Genomic DNA, 16,112 nt, shown 5'->3' with positions numbered 1-16,112 from the left:
ATACTATATCCTGGTAATTCATCCTGCTGTATAGTGTTTATATATACTATCCTGGTAATTCCTCCTGCTGTCTAGTGTTTATATATACTATATCCTGGTAATTCATCCTGATGTCTAGTGTTTATATATACTATATCCTGGTAATTCATCCTGCTGTATAGTGTGTTTATAGTACTATATCCTGGTAATTCATCCTGCTGTATAGTGTTTATATATACTATATCCTGGTAATTCATCCTGCTGTATAGTGTGTTTATAGTACTATATCCTGGTAATTCCAGTCTGACCTGATTCTCTGGGTCGTCTCACATCCTGTCTGGTTTCAAGGTGTTGGTTGTAAGTGCTGAGATGGGACCCAGTGGGTTTAGTGTCTGACCTGATTCTCTGGGTCGTCTCACATCCTGTCTGGTCAGTAGCAGGACGACACGTCTGTCTGTTACCTCATAAACACAACAAATAGCTGAAAATCTCCGTTATTTTTAGCTGTGGGGTTTTTAAACCCCGTTATAATTCTGTTAACACACTTGTTTTGTTGGCAGAGTAACTGCAACACCACTACACTATAAATACCTCAACACTTGCACAGCGAGCCAGCGCCGTTCATTACGCACTTCATCCCTGGAAGGTTAGAGGCAGGCAAGGACGCTGTGTGTGTGTGTGTGTGTGTGTGTGTGTGTGTGTGTGTGTGTGTGTGTTTGTGTTTGTGTGTGTGTGTGTGTGTTGGTAGGCATGTGTGATGTGACAGGGAAAGCGAACAGGGTTCTGCACCTGTGGGGCCATAGAGAGAACAGGTAGATGGATATATGGCTGCTGTAATGCTGGCCCCACCATAGAGAGAACAGATAGATGGATATATGGCTGCTGTAATGCTGGCCCCACCATAGAGAGAACAGATGGATGGATATATGGCTGCTGTAATGCTGGCCCCACCATAGATAGAACAGATAGATGGATATATGGCTGCTGTAATGCTGGCCCCACCATAGAGAGAACAGATAGATGGATATATGGCTGCTGTAATGCTGGCCCCACCATAGAGAGAACAGATAGATGGATATATGGCTGCTGTAATGCTGGCCCCACCATAGAGAGAACAGATAGATGGATATATGGCTGCTGTAATGCTGGCCCCACCATAGATAGAATAGATAGATGCTGGCCCCACCATAGATCGAATAGATAGATGCTGGCCCCACCTTAGTTAGAACAGATGGATGCTGGCCCCACCATAGATAGAATAGATGGATGCTGGCCCCACCATAGATAGAATAGATAGATGCTGGCCCCACCATAGATAGAATAGATAGATGCTGGCCCCACCACCATAGATAGAACAGATGGATGCTGGCCCCACCACCATAGATAGAACAGATAGATGCTGGCCCCACCACCATAGATAGAACAGATAGATGCTGGCCCCACCATAGATCGAATAGATAGATGCTGGCCCCACCACCATAGAGAGAACAGATAGATGCTGGCCCCACCTTAGTTAGAACAGATAGATGCTGGTCCCACCATAGATAGAATAGATAGATGCTGGCCCCACCATAGATAGAATAGATAGATGCTGGCCCCACCACCATAGATAGAATAGATAGATGCTGGTCCCACCATAGATAGAATAGATAGATGCTGGCCCCACCACCATAGATAGAAAAGATAGATGCTGGCACCACCATAGATAGAATAGATAGATGCTGGCCCCACCACCATAGATAGAATAGATGGATGCTGGCCCCACCATAGATAGAATAGATAGATGCTGGCCCCACCATAGATAGAATAGATGGATGCTGGCCCCACCACCATAGATAGAATAGATAGATGCTGGCCCCACCATAGATAGAACAGATAGATGCTGGCCCCACCACCATAGATAGAATAGATAGATGCTGGCCCACCACCATAGATAGAATAGATAGATGCTGGCCCCACCATAGAGAGAACAGATGGATGCTGGCCCCACCACCATAGATAGAATAGATAGATGCTGGCCCCACCATAGATAGAACAGATAGATGCTGGCCCCACCATAGATAGAACAGATAGATGCTGGCCCCACCATAGATAGAATAGATAGATGCTGGCCCCACCACCATAGATAGAACAGATGGATGCTGGCCCCACCATAGATAGAACAGATAGATGCTGGCCCCACCATAGAGAGAACAGATAGATGCTGGCCCCACCACCATAGATAAAACAGATAGATGCTGGCCCCACCTTAGATAGAGCAGATAGATGCTGGCCCCACCTTAGATAGAGCAGATAGATGCTGGCCCTATGGTGACCAGCGGCTGAGGACTGGTAGGATGGTCAGTTTTACAAGGGTATGTTTGGCAGCATGAGTGAAGGATGCTTTGTTGCGAAATAGGAAGCCGATTCTAGATTTAACTTTGGATTGGAGACGTTTGATGTGGGTCTGGTAGGAGAGTTTACAGTCTAACCAGACACCTAAGTATTTGTAGTTGTCCACGTATTCTAAGTCAGAGCCGTCCAGAGTAGTGATGTTGGGCAGGTGCAGGTAGCGATCGGTTGAAGAGCATGCATTTAGTTTTACTTGTATTTAAGAGCAATGGAGGCCACGGAAGGAGAGTTGTATGGCATTGAAGCTCGTCTGGAGGTTAGTTAACACAGTGTCCAAAGAAGGGCCAGAAGTATACAGATGCTGGCCCCGCCACCATAGATAGAACAGATGGATGCTGGCCCCGCCACCATAGATAGAACAGATGGATGCTGGCCCCGCCACCATAGAGAGAACAGATGGATGCTGGCCCCACCATAGATAGAACAGATAGATGCTGGCCCCACCACCATAGATAGAATAGATAGATGCTGGCCCCACCACCATAGATAGAATAGATAGATGCTGGCCCCACCACCATAGATAGAATAGATAGATGCTGGCCCCACCACCATAGAGAGAACAGATAGATGCTGGCCCCACCACCATAGATAGAATAGATAGATGCTGGCCCCACCATAGATAGAATAGATAGATGCTGGCCCCACCACCATAGAGAGAACAGATAGATGCTGGCCCCACCATAGAGAGAACAGATAGATGCTGGCCCCACCACCATAGATAGAACAGATAGATGGATATATGGCTGCTGTAAGGCTGGCCCCACCATAGAGAGAACAGATAGATGGATATATGGCTGCTGTAATGCTGGCCCCACCACCATAGAGAGAACAGATAGATGGATATATGGCTGCTGTAATGCTGGCCTCAACAATGCTATGTAGGGGGGTGACAGCCAATCATACGTGTGGTCAGGGTGGGGGCTGGGAGGGGGTGACAGCCAGTCAGACGTGTGGTCAGGGAGGGGGTGACAGCCAGTCAGACGTGTGGTCAGGGTGGGGGGCTGGGAGGGGGGTGACAGCCAGTCAGACGTGTGGTCAGGGTGGGGGGCTGGGAGAGGGGGGGGGTGACAGCCAGTCAGACTTGTGGAGGGGGGTGACAGTGGTGCCTCTCTCTCTCTGTCTCTCTTCATTTCACCTAGGGTTGCATGGCGGCCATTACAGAGGGCCCTGACTCACATCCCACTGTGGTTTGTCTCCCCACCACTCAGACTGTGTGTGTGTGTGTGTGTGTGTGTGTGTGTGTGTGTGTGTGTGTGTGTGTGTGTGTGTGTGTGTGTGTGTGTGTGTGTGTGTGTGTGTGTGTGTGTGTGTGTGTGTGTGTGTGTGTGTGTATACACCGCCACTCAGACTGTGTGTATTTTTGCTGGCTCCCGTTGTCCACAGACACTTGCGGCCCTCTGGCTTGGAAGCTCTCTGTCTGGAATGCCATGGCAACGCAGGAGAACTATGGGACAATGCTGGTCCTGTCTCTATTGTTCTCCTGCACACCCACAACACATCCCCTCAATGAGGCCTGTCTGTAGTCTGGACCTCCTTCATCCCGCTCCAGAACACTGCATTACACTTGCAAATGTGGCCGTTGATGTCGGGTTGTCTTGTTTTGTAGAGACTGAGACTGGGTCCACTACCCTACATACCTCCTGGGTTCACTACCCTACATACCCCCTGGGATATAAACTGGGTTCACTACCCTACATACCTCCTGGGTTCACTACCCTACATACCCCCTGGGATAGAGACTGAGACTGGGTTCACTACTCCACATACCTCCTGGGATAGAGACTGATCTGATCCACTACCTCCTACATACCTCCTGGGATTGACTGGTTTACTACCCTACATACCTCCTGGGATAGAGACTGAGTTCACTACCCTACATACCTCCTGGGATAGAGAATGAGACTGGGTTCACTACCCTACATACTTCCTGGGATAGAGACTGAGACTGGGTTCACTACCCTACATACCTCCTGGGTTCACTACCCTACATACCCCCTGGGATAGAGACTGGGTTCACTACCCTACATACCTCCTGGGTTCACTACCCTACATACCCCCTGGGATATAGACTGGGTTCACTACCCTACATACCTCCTGGGTTCACTACCCTACATACCCCCTGGGATAGAGACTGGGTTCACTACCCTACATACCTCCTGGGTTCACTACCCTACATACCTCCTGGGATAGAGACTGGGTTCACTACCCTACATACCTCCTGGGATAGAGACTGAGACTGGGTTCACTTCCCCACATACCTCCTGGGATAGAGACTGACTGGTCCACTACCCTACATACCTCCTGGGTTCACTACCCTACATACCTCCTGGGATAGAGACTGACTGGGTTCACTACCCTACATACCTCCTGGGATAGAGACTGAGACTGGGTTCACTACCCTACATACCTCCTGGGTTCACTACCCTACACACCTCCTGGGATAGAGACTGAGACTGGGTTCAATACCCTACATATCTCCTGGGATAGAGACTGAGTTCACTACCCTACATACCTCCTGGGATAGAGACTGAGACTGGGTTCACTACCCTACATACCACCTGAGATAGAGACTGACTGGTCCACTACCCTACATACCTCCTGGGATAGAGACTGAGACTGGTTCACTACCCTATATACCTCCTGGGATAGAGACTGACTGGTTCACTACCCTACATACCTCCTGGGATAGAGACTGACTGGTTCACTACCCTACATACCTCCTGGGATAGAGACTGAGACTGGGTTCACTACCCTACATACCTCCTGGGATAGAGACTGACTGGTTTACTACCCTACATACCCCTGGGATAGAGACTGAGACTGGGTTCACTACCCTACATACCTCCTGGGATAGAGACTGAGACTGGGTTCACTACCCTACATACCTCTGGGATAGAGACTGGGTTCACTACCCTACATACCTCCTGGGATAGAGACTGAGATGGGTTCACTACCCTACATACCTCCTGGGATAGAGACTTGGTTCACTACCCTACATACCTCCTGGGATAGAGACTGACTGGTTCACTACCCTACATACCTCCTGGGATAGAGACTGACTGGTTCACTACCCTACATACCTCCTGGGATAGAGACTGACTGGTTCACTACCCTACATACCTCCTGGGATAGAGACTGAGACTGGGTTCACTACCCTACATACCTCCTGGGATAGAGACTGAGACTGGGTTCACTCCTACATACCTCCTGGGATAGAGACTGAGACTGGGTTCACTACCCTACATACCACCTGGGATAGAGACTGACTGGTTCACTACCCTACATACCTCCTGGGATAGAGACTGACTGGTTCACTGGGATAGAGACTGACTGGTTCACTACCCTACATACCTCCTGGGATAGAGACTGAGACTGGGTTCACTACCCTACATACCTCCTGGGATAGAGACTGGGTTCACTACCCTACATACCTCCTGGGATAGAGACTGAGATTGGGTTTACTACCCTACATACCTCCTGGGATAGAGACTTGGTTCACTACCCTACATACCTCCTGGGATAGAGACTGACTGGTTCACTACCCTACATACCTCCTGGGATAGAGACTGACTGGTTCACTACCCTACATACCTCCTGGGATAGAGACTGACTGGTTCACTACCCTACATACCTCCTGGGATAGAGACTGACTGGTTCACTACCCTATATACCTCCTGGGATAGAGACTGAGACTGGGTTCACTACCCTACATACCTCCTGGGATAGAGACTGAGACTGGGTTCACTACCCTACATACCTCCTGGGATAGAGACTGACTGGTTCACTACCCTACATACCCCTGGGATAGAGACTGAGACTGGGTTCACTACCCTACATACCTCCTGGGATAGAGACTGAGACTGGGTTCACTACCCTACATACCTCCTGGGATAGAGACTGGGTTCACTACCCTACATACCTCCTGGGATAGAGACTGGGTTCACTCACTACCCTACATACCTCCTGGGATAGAGACTGACTGGGTTCACCCTACATACCTCCTGGGATAGAGACTGACTGGTTCACTACCCTACATACCTCCTGGGATAGAGACTGACTGGTTCACTAGGGATAGAGACTGGGTTCACTACCCTACATACCTCCTGGGATAGAGACTGACTGGGTTCACTACCCTACATACCTCCTGGGATAGAGACTGACTGGTTCACTACCCTACATACCTCCTGGGATAGAGACTGACTGGTTCACTACCCTACATACCTCCTGGGATAGAGACTGACTGGTTCACTGGGATAGAGACTGACTGGTTTACTACCCTACATACCTCCTGGGATAGAGACTGAGACTGGTTCACTACCTACATACCTCCTGGGATAGAGACTGGGTTCACTACCCTACATACCTCCTGGGATAGAGACTGACTGGTCCACTACCCTACATACCTCCTGGGATAGAGACTGACTGGTTCACTACCCTACATACCTCCTGGGATAGAGACTGACTGGTTCACTACCCTACATACCTCCTGGGATAGAGACTGACTGGTTCACTACCCTACATACCTCCTGGGATAGAGACTGAGACTGGGTTCACTACCCTACATACCTCCTGGGATAGAGACTGACTGGGTTCACTACCCTACATACCTCCTGGGATAGAGACTGGGTTCACTACCCTACATACCTCCTGGGATAGAGACTGGTGGTTCACTACCCTACATACCTCCTGGGATAGAGACTGACTGGGTTCACTACCCTACATACCTCCTGGGATAGAGACTGACTGGTTCACTACCCTACATACCTCCTGGGATAGAGACTGACTGGTTCACTACCCTACATACCTCCTGGGATAGAGACTGAGGTTCACTGGGATTCACTACCCTACATACCTCCTGGGATAGAGACTGAGGTTCACTACCCTACATACCTCCTGGGATAGAGACTGGGTTCACTACCCTACATACCTCCTGGGATAGAGACTGACTGGTCACTACCCTGCATACCTCCTGGGATAGAGACTGACTGGTTCACTACCCTACATACCTCCTGGGATAGAGACTGACTGGGTTCACTACCCTACATACCTCCTGGGATAGAGACTGACTGGTTCACTACCCTACATACCTCCTGGGATAGAGACTGACTGTTCACTACCCTACATACCTCCTGGGATAGAGACTGACTGGTTCACTACCCTACATACCTCCTGGGATAGAGACTGACTGGTTCACTACCCTACATACCTCCTGGGATAGAGACTGACTGGTTCACTACCCTACATACCTCCTGGGATAGAGACTGGGATAGAGACTGACTGTTCACTACCCACTACCCTATACCTCCTGGGATAGAGACTGACTGGTTCACTACCCTACATACCTCCTGGGATAGAGACTGACTGGTTCACTACCCTACATACCTCCTGGGATAGAGACTGGGTTCACTACCCTCCTGGGACACTACCTCCTGGGATAGAGACTGACTGGTCCACTACCCTGCATAACTCCTGGGATAGAGACTGACTGGTTCACTAACCTACATACCTCCTGGGATAGAGACTGACTGGGTTCACTACCCTACATACCTCCTGGGATAGAGACTGACTGGTTCACTACCCTACATACCTCCTGGGACTACCCTACATACCTCCTGGGATAGAGACTGACTGGTCCTACCCTACTACCCTACATACCTACATACCTCCTGGGATAGAGACTGACTGGTTCACACTGCCCTGGTTCACTACCCTACATACCTCCTGGGATAGAGACTGACTGGTTCACTACCCTACATACCTCCTGGGATAGAGACTGACTGGTTCACTACCCTGGATGAAGGATACCTCCCTGGGATAGAGACTGACTGTTCACTACCCTACATACCTCCTGGGATAGAGACTGACTGGTTCACTACCCTACATACCTCCTGGGATAGAGGTTCACTACCCTACATACCTCCTGGGATAGAGACTGACTGGTTCACTACCCTACATACCTCCTGGGATAGAGACTGGGTTCACTACCCTACATACCTCCTGGGATAGAGACTGACTGGTTCACTACCCTACATACATATAGAGACTGACTGGTTCACTACCTGGGATAGAGACTGACTGGTTCACTACCCTACATACCTCCTGGGATAGAGACTGACTGGTTCACTACCCTACATACCTCCTGGGATAGAGACTGGTGGTCCACTACCCTACATACCTCCTGGGATAGAGAGACTGACTGGCTACCCTACATACCTCCTGGGATAGAGACTGACTGGTTCACTACCCTCCATACCTCATCTACATAGAGACTGTCTACCCTACATACCTCCTGGGATAGAGACTGGTTCCTACCCTACATAACACCTGGGATAGAGACTGACTGGTTCACTAACCTACATACCTGGGATAGAGACTGACTGGTTCACTACCCTACATACCTCCTGGGATAGGATAGATAGGGTAGTCCATGTCCTCATCTTGTCTCCGTGTAAACCTGGTGTTCATTAGCTCGGTCGCAGCTCCCTGATCACCACCAGACAGGCAGGGCTCTGTTTCTCTGTTTCTCCTTCCTGAACACATCCTCTCAGGACAACAACACACAAGCATGGTCCCATCAGTCAGTTGGCATGGATGAGGACAACAGAAAGTAATACAGGAAGGAGGGCTCCAAGTTCCCCAGCAGAGGAGAGGAGAGGACATGAAAGGAGAGGAGAGGAGATGAAAGGAGAGGAGAGGGTGGACAGTAGACTAGTGATTACAGTGGTCCTCTCAGGAGAAGAGAGAGGACAGTAGACTAGTGGTTACAGTGGTCCTCTCAGGAGAAGAGAGGACAGAAGACTAGTGATGACAGTGGTCCTCTCAGGAGAAGAGAGAGGACGGTAGACTAGTGATGACAGTGGTCCTCTCAGGAGAAGAGAGAGGACAGTAGACTAGTGATGACAGTGGTCCTCTCAGGAGAAGAGAGAGGACAGTAGACTAGTGATGACAGTGGTCCTCTCAGGAGAAGAGAGAGGACAGTAGACTAGTGATGACAGTGGTCCTCTCAGGATGAGGAGAGAGGCCAGTAGACTAGTGATGACAGTGGTCCTCTCAGGATGAGGAGAGAGGACAGTAGACTAGTGATGACAGTGGTCCTCTCAGGATGAGGAGAGAGGCCAGTAGACTAGTGATGACAGTGGTCCTCTCAGGAGAGGAGAGAGGCCAGTAGACTAGTGATGACAGTGGTCCTCTGCCTCTTCCTGTCCAGGGGAGAGGGGGGTTCTGTGTGGGTGCGTGTCTGGAAGGAAGGAATCCGTCATCTTTGACATTCGGAGTTATGTTCTCTCGGTGTGTTGTCTAGGAAACGTTGTTGTGATATATGAATGGGAACGGCCCTCTGGCGTAGCAGGGTGGTAGACGTTACACACAGCCCAGCGAGGGTTGTGTTAATTGACTCTCAGCAGGGTAATTTACAGCAATGGGTGGTGGTGTGGCGGTCTGAAACGCTGTGCCACAGCTATGTGCTTGGGGTTTTTAATCCCCATGGAAACAGACTGATCCTCTGTGGCCGCCAATACCTCAAAAAAAAAAAACAGGAAACCCGGCGCGAGAGACGCTTGATAGGTGTGTTAATGATTTGTGACACGGGGATCACCAGAGGTATTGATTTTCATCTGGTGACAGTGGTGAGGGGGGCGGGGTTATAGGCGATGTCCTCATCCTGTCTCCCGGCCACGGTGTTGTCTTAACCTTTAAAGAGCTTTGTAATGTGAGCGACAGGCAGATGTTGCTTGTTACAGTCGTTCTCAGCTCTACGTTGCACCTCTTTGACGTTGTTTCACCCCGATGCTGAAGGAAAGTTTTGCTTCTCTTGTTACTCGGAGTTCAAGAAAGTCTTTGACTTGTGAAATGTGTCAACTGTTTCAGTCACAACGAGACCAGTCAGTCACAACGAGACCAGTCAGTCACAACGAGACCAGTCAGTCACAACGAGACCAGTCAGTCACAACGAGACCAGTCAGTCACAAGACCAGTCAGTCACAACGAGACCAGTCAGTCACAACGAGACCAGTCTGTCACAACGAGACCAGTCAGTCACAACGAGACCAGTCTGTCACAACGAGACCAGTCAGTCACAACGAGACCAGTCTGTCACAACGAGACCAGTCTGTCACAATGAGACCAGTCAGTCACAACGAGACCAGTCTGTCACAACGAGACCAGTCTGTCACAACGAGACCAGTCTGTCACAACGAGACCAGTCTGTCACAACGAGACCAGTCTGTCACAACGAGACCAGTCTGTCACAATGAGACCAGTCTGTCACAATGAGACCAGTCAGTCACAACGAGAACAGTCAGTCACAACGAGACCAGTCTGTCACAACGAGACCAGTCTGTCACAACGAGACCAGTCTGTCACAACGAGACCAGTCTGTCACAACGAGACCAGTCTGTCACAACGAGACCAGTCAGTCACAACAAGACCAGTCAGTCACAAGACCAGTCTGTCACAACGAGACCAGTCTGTCACAATGAGACCAGTCAGTCACAAGACCAGTCTGTCACAATGAGACCAGTCAGTCACAAGACCAGTCTGTCACAACGAGACCAGTCAGTCACAAGACCAGTCTGTCACAACGAGACCAGTCAGTCACAACGAGACCAGTCAGTCACAATGAGACCAGTCTGTCACAACGAGACCAGTCAGTCACAAGACCAGTCTGTCACAACGAGACCAGTCAGTCACAATGAGACCAGTCTGTCACAATGAGACCAGTCAGTCACAATGAGACCAGTCAGTCACAATGAGACCAGTCTGTCACAATGAGACCAGTCTGTCACAATGAGACCAGTCAGTCACAATGAGACCAGTCAGTCACAATGAGACCAGTCTGTCACAATGAGACCAGTCTGTCACAATGAGACCAGTCAGTCACAATGAGACCAGTCTGTCACAATGAGACCAGTCTGTCACAATGAGACCAGTCAGTCACAACGAGACCAGTCAGTCACAACGAGACCAGTCTGTCCCAATGAGACCAGTCAGTCACAATGAGACCAGTCTGTCACAATGAGACCAGTCTGTCACAATGAGACCAGTCTGTCACAATGAGACCAGTCAGTCACAACGAGACCAGTCTGTCACAATGAGACCAGTCAGTCACAACGAGACCAGTCAGTCACAACGAGACCAGTCAGTCTATAAACTGTTAAATGTGTCAACTGTTTCAGTCACAATGAGACCAGTCAGTCACAATGAGACCAGTCTGTCACAACGAGACCAGTCAGTCACAACGAGACCAGTCTGTCACAATGAGACCAGTCTGTCACAATGAGACCAGTCTGTCACAATGAGACCAGTCTGTCACAATGAGACCAGTCAGTCACAATGAGACCAGTCTGTCACAATGAGACCAGTCTGTCACAATGAGACCAGTCAGTCACAATGAGACCAGTCTGTCACAATGAGACCAGTCAGTCTATAAACTGTCAAATTCAGACAGAAATATCCCTGTTTGTCTGTGATTCTTGTTGTTTTTCTCTAAGTCTATAACATGAAGAGAACCAGTCTAATGTCCAGGGTTAGGTCTGTTCTGGTACTACCCAGCTTCCTGTTTGTCTTAGTGTCTGTCATTCTGTCCTGCAGGCTTCCCTCTCTCTGGGCTTCCTCTCTCTTCTCTGTCTTAGTGTCTGTCTCATTCTGTACTGCAGGCTTCCTCTCTCTCTGTTTGTCTTAGTGTCTGTCTCATTCTGTACTGTTCCCTCTGTTTGTCTTAGGCTTCTCATTCTGTACTCTTCTCTCTTGTCTTAGTGTCTGTCTCATTCTGTCCTGCAGGCTTCCCTCTCTCTCTCTTTGTCTTAGTGTCTGTCTCATTCCTGTCCTGTTTGTCTTAGTGTCTTCCCTCTCTTCTCTCTGTTTGTCTTAGTGTCTGTCTCATTCTGTACTGCAGGCTTCCTCTCTCTCTGTTTGTCTTAGTGTCTGTCTCATTCTGTCCTGCAGGCTTCCCTCTCTCTCTGTCTTAGTGTCTGTCTCATTCTGTACTGTCCTGCTTAGGCTTCCATTCTCTGTTTGTCTTAGTGTCTGTCTCATTCTGTACTGCAGGCTTCCCTCTCTGTTTGTCTTAGTGTCTGTCTCATTCTGTACTGCAGGCTTCCTTCTCTCTCTGTCTTAGTGTCTGTCTCATCCTGTCCTGCAGGTTTCCCCAACTGGTGGCCCGATGTGATTTTTATTTGGCCTCCAGAGTTTTCTGAGAAAAACAAAAAATACCAACTTGTGAATGTAGTTGATGATCTCTGCTGGCGCTGTGGCCGTGTTAATGGTCCAGCTGGGTTTTTGTGTTGGTTCTGGGTTCCTCCTCCGTTCTGTTCTGTTCAGCTGAGACATTAAGGCATATGTCTCTCTGGAATGACTTGGCTGTGTTTCTTAGTGAACTTCTCCTCAGGGGTGAAACAGAACAGAAAACAGGGCCAAGAGGACATGTTGTACATTTTATCAGGCGGTGTTGCTCTGTTCCACTCACTGCTGTTACCTAGTCTCTGGCAGACCAGACCAGACCAGACCAGGCTAGACCAGCCTAGACCAGACCAGACTAGGCTGACCAGGCCAGACCAGGCTAGACCAGACTAGACCAGGCCAGACCAGCCTAGACCAGACTAGGCTAGACCAGGCCAGAACAGACCAGGCCAGATCAGACCAGGCTAGACCAGCCTAGACCAGACCAGACCAGCCTAGACCAGACCAGACCAGACCAGACCAGACTAGACCAGGCTAGACCAGACTAGACTAAACTAGACTAGACCAGACTAGACCAGGCTAGACCAGACCAGACTAGACCAGACCAGGCTAGGCCAGACCAGACCAGGCTAGGCCAGACCAGGCTAGACCAGACCAGGCTAGACCAGACCAGGCTAGAGCAGACCAGGCTAGACCAGACCAGACAAGGCTAGGCCAAACCAGACCAGACTAGGCCAGACCAAGCTAGACCAGGCTAGGCCAGACCAGACTAGACCAGTCCAGGCTAGACCAGACCAGACTAGCCCAGGCTAGACCAGGGTAGACCAGGCTAGACTAGACCAGACCGGGCGAGACCAGACCAGGCTAGACCAGGCCAGGCTAGACCAGACCAGGCTAGACCAGGGTAGACCAGACCAGGCTAGACCAGACCAGGCTAAGCCAGACCAGGCTAGACCAGACCAGGCTAGGCCAGACCAGGCTAGACCAGACCAGGCTAGGCCAAACCAGACCAGGCTAGTCCAGACCAGACTAGACCAGGCTAGGCCAAACCAGACCAGACTAGACCAAGCTAGGCCAGACCAAGCTAGACCAGGCTAGGCCAGACCAGACTAGACCAGGCTAGGCCAGACCAAGCTAGACCAGGCTAGGCCAGACCAGACTAGACCAGACCTGACTAGACCAGGGTAGACCAGGCTAGGCCAGACCAAGCTAGACCAGGCTAGGCCAGACCAGACTAGACCAGACCAGGGTAGACCAGGCTAGGCCAGACCAGGCTAGACCAGACCAGGCTACCAGACCAGACCAGGCTAGGCCAGACCAGGCTATACCAGACCAGACTAGACCAGGCTAGTGCATCCCAAATAACACCCTATTCCCCCACATCACCCTAGGGCCCTGGTCTAAAGTAGTGCTCTATATAGGGAATAGGGCCCTGGTCTAAAGTAGTGCACTATATAGGGAATAGGGCCCTGGTCTAAAGTAGTGCACTATATAGGGAATAGGGCCCTGGTCTAAAGTAGTGCACTACGTAGGGAATAGGGCTCCATTTGGGACTCACATTCATTCAGACCTGTGTTGTTTTCCTTCGTGTCCAGAACAGTGGTGTGTCACTGTGTTTAGCTGCTTGGATTGACGCTGAACTCAAATAAGAGAGTCCGCGACCATTTGAAGTCTGAGGGGAGGGAGACGTTATTGTGTCTGTTCCCTAAAGGTCACGGCCAACCTCAGGCATGATAAAAACGGAGCGGGGGAGGAGGGGGGGCCAAGGGGGAGGAAGGGAGGGGATGTTGAAATAACAAACTCTCCTCTCCACAGATGGGCCTGAGGTGTGTGTGTGTCGAGGCTCTCTCCTCTCCTCCAGCCTTCTCTCTCTCTCTCTCTTCTCCAGGCCCTCTCCTCTCCTCCGCTCCCCTCTCTCCCCTCCTTCAGCCCTCTCCTCTCCTCTCCTCCTACCATGTAGACCAGGGACTGCCACTGACCCTACACCCCTCTCCTTTCTAATCTCCTCTCCTCTTCTCCCCCTCCCCTCCCCTCCCCTCCCCTCCTCTCCTCTCCTCTCCTCTCCTCTCCTCTCCTCTCCTCTCCTCTCCTCTCCCATCCTCTCCTCTCCTCTCCTTCAGCCCTATCTCTCCTCTCATGTCCTCTCCTCTGCTCCTCTCTCTGATGTTTGCCCCTTTACCTGGGAGTAATTCCTCAACGCCGCCCGGGATCTGAGAAATGATGTCATTTCCATGTAGAAGTCCGCCTTGGCCGAGCGACGAGGATGATGATCTGGGAGTAACTGAATTGAGGCTTTGATTAGTGGTGTTATTGTAATGGGATCTCTGTTCGGAGGAGAGGCAGTGTGGAGTTCACACAGGATCAAAGAGTGTGTGTGTGGGTGTGTCAGTGTGTGTGCCCGTGTGTGAGTCCGTGTCCGTGTGTGAGGACATGTGTGCCCGGGTGTCTGTGTGTGTGTGTGTCCGTGTGTGTGTGTGTGTGTGCGTGCGCGTGCGCGTGTGTGTGTGTGTGTGCGCGTGTGTGTGTGTGTGTGTGTGTGTGTGTGCGTGCGTGCGCGTGTTTGTGTGTGTGTGTGTGTGTGTGTCAGGGCCCTGACCAGGTACCTCTCAGACTACCTTCAAGACCCCACTCCTAATGTGTGTCAGCATAAATACTGTGATTACAATATGTTAATGTTTGTCTCTCCTCCTCTCCCCTCCCCTCTCCTCTCTCCTCCTCTCCCCTTCCTCCCCTCTCCTTCTCCCCCTCTCCTCTCCCCCTACCACCCCCCTCTCCTCCTCCCCCCTCTCCTCTCCTCCTCTCCTCCTCTCCCCCCTCTCCTCCCCCCCCCTCTCCCCCCCTCCTCTCTCCTCCTCTCCTCTCCCCTCTCTTCTCTCCTCCTCTCCCCTTCCTCCCCTCTCCTTCCCCCCCCTCTCCTCCTCTCCCCCCTCTCCTCCCCCCTCCCTCTCCACCCTCCCCCTCCCCTCTCCTCTCCTCCTCCCCCCCCCTCTCCTCTCCCCCTCTCCTCCCCCACCCTCTCCTCTCCCCCTCTCCTCCCCCACCCTCTCCTCCTCCCCCACCCTCTCCTCTCTCCCCTCTCCTCCTCCCCCACCCTCTCTCCTCTCCCCCTCTCCTCCCCCACCCTCTCCTCCTCCCCCCACCCTCTCCTCTCCCCCTCCCTCCCCCACCCTCTCCTCTCCCCCCTCTCCTCCCCCACCCTCTCCTCCTCCCCCACCCTCTCCTCTCCCCCTCTCCTCCCCCCCCCTCTCCTCTCCCCCTCTCCTCCTCCCCCACCCTCTCCCCCTCCTCTCCTCCAGCTCCTTCACATCTGCATAGAGGGCTGGGGTAACTGGCGTTGGTCTGAGGCCTTCAGTGTGGACAACGTGGGGACTCTGTTGAGGACTATTCAATATAAAGGACGGACTGCCTCGCTCATCATCAAGGTGTTGCAGCTCAACGGTGTCCAGAAACAGGTACCGTATTCAATTCAATAAATCTTTATTGTTCCCAAAAGGCAATTCATGTGCAACCCATCTTCCTGTTGTGCCATTATGTTTGTCTTTGTCCTCAGTTTACTGTGTTAGTTT

At 51.1% G+C, this 16,112-nt stretch overlaps 1 protein-coding gene across 1 annotated transcript in view; it reads left to right on the top strand.

The window, feature by feature from the left end:
• The window catches only part of LOC112240893 (vacuolar protein sorting-associated protein 13B), a 407,100-nt gene that overhangs the window by 305,834 nt on the left and 85,154 nt on the right, over positions 1–16,112 (top strand). The window contains 1 exon segment of the mRNA XM_042318131.1: positions 15,843–15,998. Within this exon segment, the coding sequence (XP_042174065.1) occupies positions 15,843–15,998 (156 nt within the window).

Source organism: Oncorhynchus tshawytscha, unplaced genomic scaffold (assembly GCF_018296145.1).
Source record: "Oncorhynchus tshawytscha isolate Ot180627B unplaced genomic scaffold, Otsh_v2.0 Un_scaffold_6703_pilon_pilon, whole genome shotgun sequence".
Taxonomy (NCBI): Eukaryota; Metazoa; Chordata; class Actinopteri; order Salmoniformes; family Salmonidae; genus Oncorhynchus; species Oncorhynchus tshawytscha.
This window is presented reverse-complemented; position numbering and strand designations above follow the sequence as displayed.